This window comes from Crocuta crocuta, unplaced genomic scaffold, assembly GCF_008692635.1.
Source record: "Crocuta crocuta isolate KB4526 unplaced genomic scaffold, BGI_CrCroc_1.0 scaffold233, whole genome shotgun sequence".
NCBI classification, from domain to species: Eukaryota; Metazoa; Chordata; class Mammalia; order Carnivora; family Hyaenidae; genus Crocuta; species Crocuta crocuta.
Window position 1 is genome coordinate 7169592 of NW_027529526.1, and position 16397 is coordinate 7185988.

A 16397-nucleotide genomic window follows, 5' to 3' on the forward strand; every position below is an offset into this window, starting at 1 on the left:
TTTAGCCTGAATGTCCTATCTGGGCAGAATCACGGTGATAGGTGCACAAAATTGCAAACTAAGAAAAAGTGTTCTCGTTCCCTTCCCAGGCACAGCCACGTGGTCAGAACAGAAAAACACAGCCATGGGGATGGGGTGATCGGAGTTCCACCCTAAGTTCTGCTTCACCTGGAGGTCTCCTCAAAATAGGATGTCCTAATGGAAAGCCCCATGGGCTCTGGGCCTCAGTTTCTCATCTGTGAAATTCTAACCGTCGCCTTCATTACTCAATTAGAATGTTGCACGTGTGATAACAATGCGGGAGGGGAATGCCTGCTAGAGACTGAAAGATGGAATGATTATTAACAATTTTCACCAATCTGCACATTTTTCTGGGGGCCTCATGTGTGCCAGGCACCATGCTAAATAAAAAAAAAAAAAAGAAAATATGCACAAGCACAGACACAAAAGAAGGAGCAAGCAACTCTGCCTGTGGAGTTCAAGGAAGAGTTTGGAGGAGCGGGGGGAGAGTATTTAAAAATTTTTTTTAATGTTTTATTTATTTCTGAGAGAGAGAGAGAGAGAGACAGCGTGAGCAGGGGAGGGTCAGAGAGAGAGGGAGATACAGAATCTGAAGCAGGCTCCAGGCTCTGAGCTGGCTGTCAGCACAGAGCCCGACGCAGGGCTTAAACCCATGAACTGTATGATCATGACCTGAGCTGAAGTCAGACACTTAACCAACTGAGCCACCCAGGCGCCCCAGGAGGGGGAGGCAGGGGTGGGTATTTTGTACAGGGTCTTAAAGAAGCTGTACAAGTTTGCCAAGCAGACAATAGGATGAAGTGTCTCCCAGACACCAGGAAAGCACATTTTCCCCCTTTCGTCATTTACTTGCAACCAAAACTTGCTCCTGAGCCAGCCAGGCAGCAGCTTAGGGACACGGAGTCCGCAGGACCTCAGGTTACAGTTCTGTCACAATTCAGAGGCCGCAGACAAGCGGTGGTTGAAACTCTGGCCGCTGGCGCCAAACTGATAGGGGCTCATACCTTGGATCCGGGAGGTGCTAGCTGTGTGACTGTGAGCCACTTACTTAACGTTTCTGGGCCTTCGTGTCCTTATCTGTGATACAGCAAGAATAACAGCAGCTATTCCTAAGAGCCATCATGAGGCCTTGATGAGTTGATGTTAAGTGTTTAGAATAGTACATGGCACACGGCAAGCCCTGGATAAATCCCCTGTCACCATGCCTGCACCGGTCAGCCCGGGCCTCACTAAGATCCGTCTGTCTCAAAAATGCCCCATCCATGCGGCCATCCCACCTGGCAATTCCCTTCACCTAACAACTGCTCGCGGTCGCTGTCCCAGGACATACAAGGCACCGGGAGGATGCTTCCTAATACACATGGCTTACGATCCAAGTAACCCAAATAGCATCTTCCATAATCAGGATCGAATCGCCATCACATTCTGTGTGTTGCCGTGATACAGCAAATACAAAGGCACATCGAAGCACAGAGACCGCGGTAACAGTTGAATAAACACGCAATCCGATGCCTCACACCTGGCATGTCATCAGCCCCCATACCTTCCTTGCAATCAGAGAGGTTCAAAGCGGTGGCTACTTTATAGGTACAAATGTCTTTATCAGGACATTAACGTGCACCGCACCTCTCTCAATAAAAGCAGCCATAAACAACAATCGCTTCTCGGCTGTCACGGAAGCTACTGTGTTTGTAATAGAACCATTCATCTGCGAGACAGTTGCCAAAGCCTGTCTCTCAACACAATAGCAAGCCAGTCATAGAGCCAAGGCAGACCCGGGGAAGAGGGCAGACTCAGAGTAATTGGGACCTTTTCTAAATGGCTGGGGAATAAGGGAAAGGAGGAAGAAAAAAAGAAAACCCTCAGCTTATTACTGTATGTTAAATATTACCCCAGATGCTGCAAAGCTTTGGGGTGCTCAATTACATTTCTTCCAGAGCATTCTCTTCTACGGTAGCCTAAAAGTTCCTCTGGCTTTTGCAAAGGGAACAATGTCTATGGAAATTTTCAGCTAATGAACAATTTCATTGCCTGTGATAAAAAGGCTGTAATGCTATTAAAAAAAATTTTTTTTAATAAATTGAATGTCCTGGTCAGCAGGGTTCACCGTCACACCTTTCAGACTGTGCTCTGAAAAGCCAAGGAAGAGGGAACCACAGTGATACAGAAAGAGGCTTGAAAGAACGAATGTGATTTTATTATTTACCGGGATTTGCAGCATTTGAGAGAAGAGAAGGTGGGCAGATAGGATAATCTGCAGTTTATGCACAAAAGGTAAATATCAAGCAAAGGAAACCTACCTATTCTTAATTCAAATGATTACATCACATGAGAATTTATAGTACACTGTAGTCTCCACAGTATTTTCACGCTCTAAAAGCCACCTAGCTCTGCCCAAAGGCAATGCAAACACAAGACTATTTGCTAGGAATCTGTTGCAAAAACAGAACACGATCATCAAAAAAAGATTTTTTTTTAATTTTTTAAGTTTTATTATTATTTTGTGGGAGAGAGAGAATATGAGCAGGGGAGGGGCAGAGGAGAAAGGGGGAGAGAGAGACAATTAAGCAGACTCGGCACTGTCAGCACAGAGCCTGATGTGGGGCTTGATCTTAAGAACGGTGGGATCATAGGGGCACCTGGGTGGCTCAGTCGGTTAAGCGGCCAACTTCGGCCCAGGTCATGATCTCACAGTTCATGGGTTAGAGTCCCACGTTAGGTTCTGTGCTGACAGCTCAGATCCTCGAGCCTGCTTCAGATTCTGTGTGTCCCTCTCTCTGCCCCTTCCCAGTTCGTGCTCTGTCTCTCCTCTGTCTCTCAAAAAATAAATAAATGTAAAACAAACAAACAAACAAACAAAACAAACAAACAAAACCTGTGGGATCATGACCTGAGCCGAAATCAAGAGTCAGATGCTTAACCGACTGAGCCACCCAGGCACCCCAAGAAAACATTTTTAAAGGAGAGCCCCCCTCCCAACCGTCCAGAATAAAATATGTCCACCACTCTTGTCAAGTTCGAGTTAAATGATAAACACTGGTTTGGCAGGGAATGTGGTGTGTTAACTCCTGTTAGTATTAGTGTGTCCCTTTGCTGTGAGCGTGTAGACATTAGAAGAATGGATTTGAACACTTTTCTCTATCTGTCCCATAGCCATCTTACCATAATACATGAAAGTCGGAATAATGCCACTGTTAGTCTGGACAGCTGACGGACAGATCCAACTGGCCAGGGCACCTGTTGAACTCCCAGACCGATGTCCTAAAGTCTATAATAAGAACACTCTGTCCTGCTTCCTGGCCCCAGCACCACCACTCTCTGACCACCTGTCCCCCAAGACCATTGCCCTGGACACTCGTCCGTGTTAGGAAGAACTCAATGGCACCAGCTTCCCTCCCAGCCACCAAGACCCCGCAATGCCCACCCCACCCCCACACTCCCAAATGAATCCCTAGTGAACGTCACACCAAAGTGGACCTAGGCAAAATGGTTTCCTTCTAATTCTTGCTACTTTCCACATTTTTCTTTGAGTATTCCTTACTCAAAACCAGAGGGAAAAAAACTAAGCTTGATATAATTATTTTTTCCTCCAATTCCAAAAGCAACATATGTTCGCTGTTTAGAAAACTCCATTAATACTGAAATATACAGGAGGAAAGGAGTAAGACTCCTAGAATCCAACCCCTCTGTAGCAACCACTATTCCTATGTGGTCAATTCTTGTGGATTAGTTCTATGATCCTGACCACCTGATACGTTTATGTACTTAAATTTACAGAGTTGAACATTCTCTAAGACAGCACCTTTCTTTACTAAAGAGATCAGCGGAACACAACTGTAATAATAATTACTGAGATGACCACCATAAGTCCTATTAACGGAATGGGATACCAATAAGTAGTGATACTAAGAACTTAGAGACAAGCTCCAAGTGACAGGCGAGGAAGGCCACAGCCACAGGGGCACGGCGCTGAAGCTCTAGAAGTCAGTGGAACAACAGAAAGACTGATGCAACCCAGGGCTGTGCTGAGAACACCCAAGTGCATCCAAGCCCCCTCCCCCTGAAGGCTGTAGAAGGCCACTTCTCTGGGGCCGCCCGCCTCTGTAGTGCAACGGGCTCCCACTGGTTCCTCCGGCATTGTATGTGACTCTGACCCAGACAAGTTTGCCCCAATCTCCCCCTCTCCAACCCCTTCTTTGACAGAAACCCTGAAGGGCGGGGGGGTTCAATCCCTCCCTTAATTAAACACCTTTCTACGTAGGAGAGGGAAGCTTAATCCTGGGTAAGAGCTCCAAAATACTCCTACCTACCTTTCCAACAGGCACTAAGGGGGCTTAACCTCGCAAAGGTATTCTTTTTGGGATTCAGTTCAAAGCATGTTCTCATTTGTAATGGGACTTCTCTCAGCATTGTTGAGAGGCAGGGAGGGATATGTGGATTTCGTCACCCCATTCTACAGATGATATTAACAAAGCCCAGAGAGCCCAAAAGGCTGTCCAAAGACACATCGCAAACAGGTTGAGTGTGGGAACAGCCAGAGAAGTTGGGAAACATTAGCATTTTCTTGTGACGCTAAATGTTCCTTCTACCCCACCATTCTGCCACCTGCTTTTTATTACGTCCATACCGTGTATTTACGTATACCTAACTCTTTCCATTCACATCCATGGGGTCACGTCCTCGAAGAAATTCACCAGTATCTGTTTACTCTGGCACATTTATTTACAAATTGACACCTCACGACTATCCACTTCAACATCAAAGTGATTAATGAACTCAACGTTGAAGAGGCTCCCGTGTTTTACTTCCTCTTCTCCAATGGTCATCACCCACGCTCCTATCAGTTGACCACATTCATGGCCACACCTCGAAACTCATCGCTGGAAATCTCTCCGCCTCTAATCTCAGATGCTGCCGCTCCCATGCATGACCACAGCCTCCTACCCTGCCTCTTCTCCTAACTAGCCGAGCACATGCCATGACTTAGCCCCTCCAGCGTCCCCTTTACCAACCTAGACTGGTACAACCATGCAATCGCTAGCACCCTGGTGTCTCAGGTCCCAAGCTTTGACAACTGTCAAAATGTGGGTGAACCAATAATCCTCTGGTGAAAAAAAAAAATGTATGTATCACAAAATCATACCAGTGTGGACTTCCCAAAAAGTAACACTCTCCACCTATACATAAATTAACTCAAAATGGATTCTAAGCTTATATATAAAAACATAAAACTTACACCTTTTTGAACAAAACATCGGAGAAAATCTTCAGGATCTAGGGCTGAGGCACGGAGTCAGACTTGCCATCAAAAGTATAATCCGCAAAACGAAAAATGAGTAAGTTGGATCTCCTCAAAATTAAAAACTTTTGCTCTGTGGGATCCCATGTGGAAAAAATGAAAAGAAAGGCAACAGACAAGGAGCAAATATTTGCAAGCCACCTGTGCGAAAAAGGACTCGTATTTAGAATAAACTCCCCAAACTCAGCAGTAAAAATATAAAGAATCCAATTAGAAAATCTACAAAGGATGTGAGCAGACATTTCACCGAAGAGAATACACAGATGGCTAATAATCACATGAAAAGATGCCCCACATTATTAGTCACTAGGGAAATGCAAATTACAACCCACACGAGCTATGACCACACACCTTTCAGAATGGCTAAAGCAAACAAGGGACAACATCAAATGCTGGTGAGGATGCAGGCAACCTAGATCGCAGGGCAAAACATGAAGCTGCTCTGGAAAATGGGTCCGGTTAAAAAAACAAACCAAAAACAAAAACAGAAAGGTCCAATGACCACTGCTGGCCATTTATCCCACAGAAATGAAAACTCACACTCACACAAAAACCTGTGTGCATTAACGGCCACAGAGGCTTTATCTGTAATAACCAGAAACTAGAATCAGCCCAGATGTCCTTAAACAGACATCCCACGGAGCACACTCAACAATAAGAAGGAACGAGCTAGGGATAACACGCCAACAACTGGGATGACTTTCCAGGGAATGATGCGGAATGGAAGAACCGAAGCAAAAGGTTCCATACAGTACGATTCCTTTATATAACGTGTTTGAAATGTCAACATTTTAGAAATAGATCAATTAGCAGTTGTCAGGAGTTAAAGCTGGGGGACGTGGGACAAGGTTGGGTGTGGTCACAGAAGTTCAAGTCCAGGGATCCTAGCGGCATTCGGACTGTTCTGCAGCCTCACTATGGTGGTGGATACACCAACCCACACAGGTGATAACACTGTAGAGAACTTCATACACACACACCCCACCTACACAAGTACAAGCAAGATTGGGGAAATCTGAGTAAGACCACTGGTGGGTTATCTATCAACAGTAACATCCTGGTTGTGATAGGATGTAACGGTTTTTGCTAAATGTAACCATTGGCGGGGGGGGGGGGGGATGGACAATGTGTACAGAGGATAGCTGTGTATTTCCTACAATGGCACATGAATCTACTTATCTCAATATAAAGTTCAATTAAAAAAAGAAATAAGGGCACCCGGGTGGCTCAGTTGGTTAAGTGTCCAACTTCGGCTTAGGTCATGATCTCATGGTTCGTGGTTTCAAGCCCCGTCATCGGGCTCTATGCTGACAGCTCACAGCCTGGAGCCTGCTTCAGATTCTGTGTCTCCCTCCCTGCCCCTCCCCTACGCATGTTCTGTTTCTCTCAGTCTCAAAAATAAACAAACATAAAACAAAAAATAATAAGGAAAAGAAGGGGGGCACCTGGGTGGCTCAGTTGGGTTAAGTGTCCAACTTCAAACGTCATGATCTCATGGTTTGTGGGTTTAAGCCCCGTGTCGGTGCAGAGCCGGCTTGGGATTCTCTCTCCTTCTCTCTCTGCTCCCCCTCTCTCTTTCTCTCTCAAAATAAATACATGAACATTAAAAAGTAAGGAAAAGAAAAGAAAGCTCTCCAGCCCTCTTGCCAGTGCTGGGCAATACTTCGCTCCCCCCAGCTCCCCCAACAGCACCTCTACTAAGCCTGCTCTATTCTTCCAAAACCCACAACCCACCTCAGTCCACGTGGCCTCACTTGCCCCATCGGCAGACCTAATCATTAGGCCCTCCCCGGCTGCTGCACCCATCTGGTCCTGCCTCAGAGTCAAAGAAGCCATACCCCCTTTAAAGTCGCTTCTGGGTTTTGTGTCACCAAGCATACCCCCACCTCATCAATTTCCCTCGCCTACTAACCACTGGTCTCTCCCCTGTCCTCAGGGAAGTCTTCCTTTTAAGTACTCATGTCGTTCAAGATACCATCTCATGGCTCCTCCTTCTCTCCAAAGCCTGGGCCATGGTCATGTTCCGTCTCGGAACAGAGGAAACATAATACGAATAACGTAGTTTATTTCCTGTACGCAAACCTTGTAAGGACTGTCTCAAATGTCAGTCTCATTCTCTGCTCCTTTCTTATTATTTTTTTACACACTCTAAAAATGTGCTCCTGGACCCAGGCTGTAGCCTCCTAGCCCTGTGGCTCTCACCCTGGCTGATCATCCAAATTACCAGGGAGCTTTAAAAAATACAGACTCCCGGGGCGCCTGAGTGGCTTAGTCAGTTAAGTGTCCGACTTTCGCTTAGGTCATGATCTCGCGGTTTATAGGTTCAAGCCCCGCGTCGGGCTCTGTGCTGACTGCCAGCTCAGAGCCTGGAGCCTGTTTCAGAGTCTGTGACTCCCTCTCTCTCTGACCCTCCCCTGCTCACACTGTCTCTCTCTCTCTCTCTCTCTCTCTCCTNCGACTTTCGCTTAGGTCATGATCTCGCAGTTCGTGGGTTCGAGCCCCGCGTCGGGCTCTGTGCTGACTGCCAGCTCAGAGCCTGGAGCCTGTTTCAGAGTCTGTCACTCCCTCTCTCTCTGACCCTCCCCTGCTCACACTGTCTCTCTCTCTCTCTCTCTCTCTCCTGGAAATAAATAAAACATTAAAAAAATTTTTTTGTTTTTAAAATACAGACTCCCAGACCATACTCCTAGAGGTTCTCATTTGATCTGTTCAAGTTAGTTTTTTTCCTTTTCTTAACCTTCTCAAGTGCTTCTACTGATGACGGTCAGGCTGGGGAACTACCGATGTGTCTTCCTTCTTCTTAAAAAGGCACTTTTTATTGTCCCACTGCTACAGGCACCTCATTTAAAAACCGTGCCAGATTCACCATGAGCGCCTAAGCCTGGCGGTCCGTCCGCACCGCTCCCACGGCTGCAGGGACCCCTTCTCTGATGGAGAGCCCCCCCACCAGCCTTGGTGGCCACCCAGTGCCTCGAGCACATGACAGAACTCACCTCCTGGTTCCTCTCCTGCCTACAAACCTGCTTCTCCGGCCTCCACTCCCCACCTCATCCTCTGGGCCCCGAAAAGCAGAACCCTGAAATCACTCAACCCCGCCTTCTCTTTCACAAATCCCACCGGGTCAGCTGGTCCTGGCGGTTCCACGTCTGGAACTTCTCTGCCCACGCCATCGGCACCTGCTTCGGGCCTCTTCCTCTCCCGCTGGGCTCTGGCAACAGTCACCTAGCTTGCCTACACGCCTGCAGAGCCGGCTTCGTGAACCACCGGCTAAGTCATGTCATCTCTCTGGGAAAAACGTGGCGGCTTCCCTTTGTCCTCAGACTGAGCACCTGACACCATGGTGTGGCCTCCGAGGTCCCCCATGATGCAGAGGCAGCCCAGGCCTGCCTACCGGCACCCTCCCCCATTCACCCTCCTGCGTAAGAGCACCAGGGATAAACCCCTCTCAGGACTCTGTGCCTTTCCCACGCTGTCTGCTTAGACCTGAACGCCCTTCCCTTCTCTCTCTCGCCACGGCACAAGCCTGAGCCTCGGCTCCAGACATCACCCGGAGATTTATACAGGTGCGCCAGCCCGTAACAGCACACAGGTGTGTGCTCTCCTGTGTGAAGAACCACAACTTTCTACAGATTCTCAAAGGTGTCCACAACCCAAAGTCAGTTAAGGACAAACACTAAGTGGTCTTCTCCCATTCAAAGTTAGCTCAGATATGCCTGCCTCTGCCTCCTTCACTCTCTTGCATTCTCTAATAGACAGGTGTGCCTTCCCGGATCACAATCGCCTCCCACTGCCCTCCCACTACGCTGTGCATATCTCCAGTACAGAAGACACTTCCCTCCAGATCAGTATGTACAGATGACCCGTGAACAACATAGGGATTAGGGGCACTGACCCCCTACAGAGTCAAAAATCCAAGTATAACTTTTGACTCCCTAAAAACTTAACTGCTAAGAGCCTTTTGTCGACCGGAAGCCTTACCAATGTCAAAATTGGCCGATGAACACAGATTTCATGTGCTGTATGTATTATATACTGTAGTCTTACAAAAAGTAACATAAAGAAAATTATTTTGGGGGCACCTGGGTGGCTCAGTCAAACATCAAACTTCTGACTTCAGCTCAGGACATGATCTCATAGTTTGTGGGTTCGAGCCCCGCGTCAGGCTCTGTGCTAACTAAGCTCAGAGCCTGGAGCCTACTTCTGATTCTGTGTGTGTGTCTCTCTCTGTCCCTCCCCTGCTTATACTCTGTCTCTCTCTCTAATAAACTTTTAATTAATTAATTAAATTACACAAAAAGAAAGTGTCTAGCCCACAAGTACTGGTCACATAGGCCAGCTACATTAAACATTTTTTTATCCGTTGTCCCCATTCACATCACAGTGCAGGCCCTCAATAGGTGACTTATGAACCCATGTCCCCTTGAATCCCAGGGCTCATTCCTGGCCATGCTAAAGCTGTTAGAAAGCCTAACATGGAGGGCGCCTGGGTGGCTCAGTCGGTTAAGTGTCCGACTTTGGCTCAGGTCATGATCTCACAGTTCGTGGGTTCAAGCCCCGCATCAGGCTCTGTGCTGACAGCTAGCTCAGAGCCTGGAGCCTGCTTCACATTCTGTATCTCCTTCTCTCTCTGACACTCTCCTGCTCACGCTGTCTCTCTCTCTCAGAAATAAATAAAAAACAGTTTTTAAAATTTAAAAAAAAAAGAAAAAAAGAAAGCCTAACGTGGTAAGAGTTTAACATTCTTTTTCTTTTCCTCCCTTATGACCACTTATCGGGCCATCCTAATTTGCTATTTTTTTATCCACACTGCACAAGGGCTCACACCTCGTGGGTGAACCTTTGCATGCCCCCCACACATTAAACTTCCCAGTCAAAACGCTGACGACGCTGGCTTTGCTATTCTCACAGGAACCAAACTCTTTCAAAAAATTACTCCTGTGTTCTGAGGAGTCCAGAGTTAACCCTCACTCTACTACTGGGCCTTCCCTGGGCAGGAACCCTTCCTACTTCTTCACCTAGCGCCTGCCAGCACCTAGCAAGAACCAGGATTCCTTCTTCCCCAATCAAGGAAGACCAGTAAACATGCAAATGCCCGTCTCTTTTTGTCCTGCATCTCTTCTCCCTTTGTAGCCATTGCCTCTACCGCCAGAGGCCTTGGGCTCAGGATTACTCGCTAACCTTCTTTGTTTAAATGAGAACTGAGGTGTGCATATATTGGACAGATGTCATGGAGAGCTTCTATGTCTGACGAGGCAGTCAGGGTGGGGTCCTCTCCTTATGGGCATTCTAGTCTGTTCTAAGGGCACGGTTCTTTGTGCTTCACTTTTGCAGCCGACTCACTTGAAATAATACCCTGAATCACAAGTCAGACAGAAAGGGGAAATCAAAGGTGCCACATGATGTCCAGATGCAGAAAAACAAGTTCACCTCAGGCCCTGGAGCGTCACTTTTCCAAGCGGCCTGGAGATCCCATGGGGCTGGGATTTTATAGCCATTTCCACATCCAGGCCTCCAGGGCCCACGGACGGAGGCCACTTTCCTGGTCTTGAGAAGAGATGCTCCTTCACTTTCTCAACCAGTTCTCAAAACCAGGAGGACCACAGATTTTAGTCTCTGCCTAAGTGACTAATGCTCCCCCATTCTGACGTCCCCTGCTGTCACCTCACGACAAGGTTCCCCTTTCCTTTTTTGTCGGTGCTTTTGTGAAGTAGACAGGGGCGCCCTTCCATGTCCAGTGCTCCCCTAGCTGGCAGGGTTCAGGTTGAGCAACTGGAGAGGACTGGCCCAGAGACGTCTTCCTTCTCACCCCCCAAACTTAATGTGGTCCTCACAGCGCTTCTCTCCAGGACTAACCAGGAGGCCCGGCGTCACGGCAAGAGAGGGGCCATCCCTGGAGCTGTCCCCAGAGGACCCCGAAGACACTTGCTCATAAAAGGAGAAAACCATTGCCTAGCAATTATTCTGTCCGGACCGCCTGTAGGATCCCAGGGCACCAGAATCTTCCAGACAGCTTCCTGGCCACCATCATGGCCAGCCTTGTGATCTAGGATCCTCCCTGCTGCGTTATTTGAGAAGCTTTTCTCCTGCCAGCATTGGGCCAGGTGCCCTGGACATCGGTGGCCAAGAACAGGCTTCAAAAGGCTAAGTGGAAGGTGACCATCTTCAAAGGGTCCTCAGACTTCCCAGAAAGCTCTGGCACACAGCCCTGACCTCAGGTCAGTGTTTCCTGCACATGAACTTGTGACAGGTCCATGAGGGCAGGAACTGTGTCTGTCTGGTTCACTGCTATATCCCTAACAACCCCCTGCACCAGGCTGGAATACAAGCGGCGCTCAATACTGAGTTGTTGCCTTAACACGTAATGACCTCCACACCAAGGAAGGAATGAAAGCACGTGGAACCAGCCCAGGTCTGGGGGTCAGACAGACCTGATTTAAAACCTTCTGGCTATATCATTTATACTAGTCATGTGCTTCCTCGTCGACACAGCAGGGATCAGAATATCCACCTCAAAATGTCATTGTGAGCAGTAGATGGAAACCATATAAAGCTTTGAGCCCAGCTCACGTGGACAGACAGCACTTTTCGTTTTCAGTTCGCAAACACTTTTATGGCTCTCACTGGATTCCGGACACCATCCCAACGCGGCAGGGGGAATCCCAGATCACAATTAGTTTGTTTAACTCATAACAGTCCCATGAAGGAGGATCCATTTAAATCCCCTTGTGCCGTTGTGGAAACGAAGGCACCAGGAGGAAAAGTAACTGGCCCCCAGTCTGATATCTAGAGGAGGCAGGGCCAAGCCTCCTATCAATTCCAAAGTCCAAACTTTGAAGTGCTGCGCTCTTCTGTCTCTAAAGCAACCGGTCGAGGAATGTTAGCTCCTGTCCCTACCCTGGTTTGATTATGAGCGATATGGGATCGCAGCGCTAGACTAGGGTTTTCAGCTGCCAAGCAAACACATCTGGGTATCCCTGTGGTTCGTGGCTTGGTTTTAAAAACAAATGGCCTGTTCCTGGGAAATTCAATCTCAGACTAAGTTTGTTGATCAAAACTTTCTCTCCCATCATGTCCTCCTGCTATCTCCTCTCCAACTACCTACAAGAAAAAGAGTCACACAGCTACGTAAAAATAGCAAACACAGAGATAGAGAGAGAGAGTGAGCTTGTGGAGAGGTCTCATTCTCCTAACCATCCCTGAGGACAGGTGGCCACACAGAGGGGCCCAAGGCAGAAGTGGTATGTCCAGATGGAGGCTGACCTCCTCAAGTCTCAGCTTCCCCACAGACCCAGGCAGCAGAGAGAGAATTAAGCTATGTCTTCGAATGGCCCAAACCTCCTCGTAAAGAGAGCATTCCATTTTTCCCCTCTGTACAACTGCATTTGCCCTACTGCCGACCACAGAGGAAATGTCATTACCAAAATAAATCAGCGCTGCACTTGACCTTGCTTCTCAAATGGCTCAGAATTAGTGACATCACAATGCACTCTACAAATGCTCAGAAACATTGGAAAAACCCCCTCAAGTCAAAAACACTTGGTATTTCACTAAAAGGCATTAAATTATTTTGATTTTATCCCACGGAATCTAAGATGCTTTCAATGCTTTCCTTTACAAAATGCTCAAAAGAAAAAGAACGCTCTTAGGACTTTAGGACACTTCGACTCCAGGTCTGTTTTGTGTCCTGGTTCACGTATGGTTAAGATGGGGGACAGGCCAGAAGCCAAAGAACAGTAGCTCCAGTCCCACATTGCTCGAGGACTCAATCCCCGAGTGGCTGGCGGCTCACAGTGGAGGCTCCCACCTCAAAATTCTCTTACCCTCAAAGTCACACAGGGGAGTCATCGGCAGCCCTCCTGAGGGATCTCGTCTGTACCTCTCGAACCCTGGCTAACCCCATGGGTCCCTTTCGAACTACCAATCAGAGCACAACCCCTCCATGCTGGCCACCGAGAGAGGGTTGAGGGCATGGCTTCAAGACCCTCGCAGCAATGCATTTCCTGCACCCCCAATCCGGATGCACAACCTTGCAGCAGTTTGAATTCCTAATGCTGCTTGCTCAAAGGACTGCCCCATGTTCATTCAGCTTGGTCACTAACGCAGTAAGTCAGTAGAATGCTGGTTTAAGGGAAGAAAGCATCCCTACATCTCTAGGGGCACCTGGCTGGCTCAGTGGGTTAAGTGTCCAACCTCAGCTCACGTCATGATCTCACGGTTCAGGAGCTGGAGCCCCGCACTGGGCTCTGTGCTGACAGCTCAGAGCCTGGAGCCTGCTTCAGACTCTGTGGCTCACCCTTTCGCTGACCCTCCCATGCTCATGTTCGGTGTCTGTCTCTCAATAATAAATAAAAACATTTAAAAAATTAAAAAAGAAGTGCTGTCGTACTGATCACTCTCACTGAGATACATGTCACAAAATCCTAGCACCCATCACCAAATGTTTAAGTCCCAGGAACCCATAGACATCAACTACTTTAATCCCTTTTCCTTTCCACAGGGGAGAAAATGGAGGTGCAGGCCACAGGTAAATCAGTCCCCTGGTGGTAAAGGACTCCAACCCAAAACTTCTCAGTTATTTTTCCATATTCAGCCCAGTGCCTTGGACACCCAGTGACCAACCAGAGCTCTTACACATGGATTTCCACACAAAAAATTGTCTCCGGGATAGTGTGATAGGCAGACTGGTTCACTCTACCACAGCTGCCACCTAAAGAGTAAAATCAATGGAGAAGAAAACACAGTCGGGAGCCCACAGAACTAACTTTTGCTCTGAAGTTAAGTTCTTGGCCCCAAACCTCGTTCCTAAAGCACGAGCACCTTTCCAGTATTCTCTGTGAGGAGAGAAGGGCAGTAGTTACTACCGACCAGGATGGGCAATAGGAGGCTGATATTTTTTTTTAGATTACAATTTCTGGACCAGCAAGAAGGGGTTGTACAAGGGAACGTAGCCTGAAGCCTCCTTCCCAACTAGTAATAACATCAGCTTCAAAGGAGGCGCAAGGATTAAAATATTTCCTTCTGCTTTTAAAATGGGGGAGAAGGGGGGTTGCAATTTTAGGTACAAAGACAAGAGTCTGCAAGCACACCCCAAGGCTGAGGAAGGGTAGCCCAGGAGAGATACACACACATAGAAAATGGGCAGCCCTGAAACTTTCAACCCATAGCAGCTGATCTGTTTCACCCTGAGTCCATTTCACGAATGGACACAAAGAAGCTTCTCTGGCTACAAAGGATCACATGAGAGCATAAAACAAATGAAGGCTTGGGCTCTCTCCCCTGTGTGTGTGACACTGACGAGCTGGAGACTCTAATGCTGCAGAAAGCAAAATTTCCCTGGTTTCCATTACATCATCCAAGTTGGGGAAAGGGAGGGCGGGGAGCACAGCTGGTAGCAGCTGTACCACCATCTGCCTTCTCCTTTGCCATGTGTGCTGGTTTGAGCAGCAGCCTCCTACCGCTCCAGATAGGGGAGGCACAGGATTAAAGGCACAACACCCTATTATGGAAAAGCTTTCAAATTATTTAGAAATAAATCACTTCCATGATAAGTTAACAACCTCAGGTAGGCTGCTGAGCGAGTTCTCTGGGAGGTGTGGTGATTTGTTTGCATCTCTTTAGACTCTGCTGCGGCAGAGTCAACTGGACGTGCCCAATTAGACCTGCCATTTGCTTCCCCAAAGGTAAGCAGGCCAAAAAGCACAGTTCTGCAGCTGGAACCGTTTATGGAAGGGCCAGGGAACAGTCAACCCCAGTACGCAAGCCCCAGACTAGTGGACGGGTACTTGCCGCTGTCTTTGGCACTCCAAGCCATTTGTTGACTGGCCCTGCTTTTCATGGGCACTCCTGAAATTTTCCTTTAAAGCACACTGCTAAGCGTTCCCTTTGTAGAAGGGGAGGCTGGTGAGAGCCTGGGGGCTAACACTTTGGCCATTCAACTGTAAACTTACAACAAAGCGGAAGGTGGTGGTCTGGAGGTCTGGGCAAATTACATGCGTGTCTAACAGGCCTCTACAGGGTTGTGCTTAAAAAAAACAAAAATGGCAGCTTTTAAAAATGAGTAGATGTCATATATGAACATCTTTATTGCTGGCTCTTCTTGAGGGTATGGGGGTGAAATCAAGAGATCTGGAAGCACCAAGCCCCATTTCCATGTGGCACCAATTACCAGGGGCTAAGAAGCAGCAAGCTTCCACAAGACTGATTACGTACGTCCTCCAAAGAACTAGCCCCCACACATGGGGTTCCACAACTGTGCCCCTACCTGGACCCTGAGAGCTTTTGCTATAATGCTGTGGAGCATGTAGAAGGACAAAAAACCCCCAGAGAATGATTTCCCAATGGTCCTTTATGGACTCTTCTGGTTCGTTGAGATTTAGTCCCTCGGATGGCCAATGAGAATCCACAAAGATCACTCAACCCAAGACAGTGAATGGATCTCAGTAGAAGGCTAGCCACAATCATCCCTTATTACAAAAGCACATCGTAGCATTCCAGACCACTTACCATACATCTTGCCTTCGTCTGATAAGATGATTTTCCTCCTCCCACATGGCGGATAGATAGCCAAGGCTTCCTGAAAGCTCTGCTCAATGTCAGGGCTCCAGACCCCTTCCGCGTCATTGTCAATCGGCTTATCTGCAGAGTCGCTCATCCTTTCCATGTTTTCGGCAGGGCTCTCACTGCCGCTCCAGCTGCTGGGCTCAATTTTGGCGGTTGGATTTTCCAAGCCGAAGCCTGGAGCCTTTTCAAGAAAATAAACCTAAGAGAGAAATGAAAAGACAGCATAAGGACGAGGTAATGACCACCATACTGCTCTTACTAGTTCGATTACCCGTTCTTCAGTCACCAGCTCTGCTCGGAGAATAACTCCTCGTGGAGAACACGGAATATGGGGGTCCAAGTGGCTTTTGTTCTCTATGGATCATGTTAAACACTCATACGCAAATGCAACGGCAGGCAGAAACTGGACAGTCTTCACAGATGTGAGAACGGTACTCGCTTGGAGTTACAAGTTCACAGTGAATCATGCAAAGCCACTGACTAAATGCCTACGATCTACCAGGAGCGCTTTGCTCAA

At 47.8% G+C, this 16397-nt stretch overlaps 1 protein-coding gene across 5 annotated transcripts in view; it reads right to left on the bottom strand.

Annotated features, from left to right (window-relative positions):
• The window catches only part of TEAD1 (TEA domain transcription factor 1), a 184990-nt gene extending 168915 nt beyond the window's left edge, over positions 1-16075 (bottom strand). For 4 of the 5 annotated variants that reach the window (XM_077761185.1, XM_077761181.1, XM_077761180.1 and 1 more), the window contains exon 1: positions 15824-16072. In XM_077761185.1, the coding sequence (XP_077617311.1) occupies positions 15824-15980 (157 nt within the window). In that variant the 5' untranslated portion in view covers positions 15981-16072. Of the gene's footprint in view, positions 1-15823 lie in introns of all 5 variants that reach the window. The other variant, XM_077761184.1, reaches the window with a different exon arrangement.
• Positions 16076-16397: the final 322 nt, after the last annotated feature.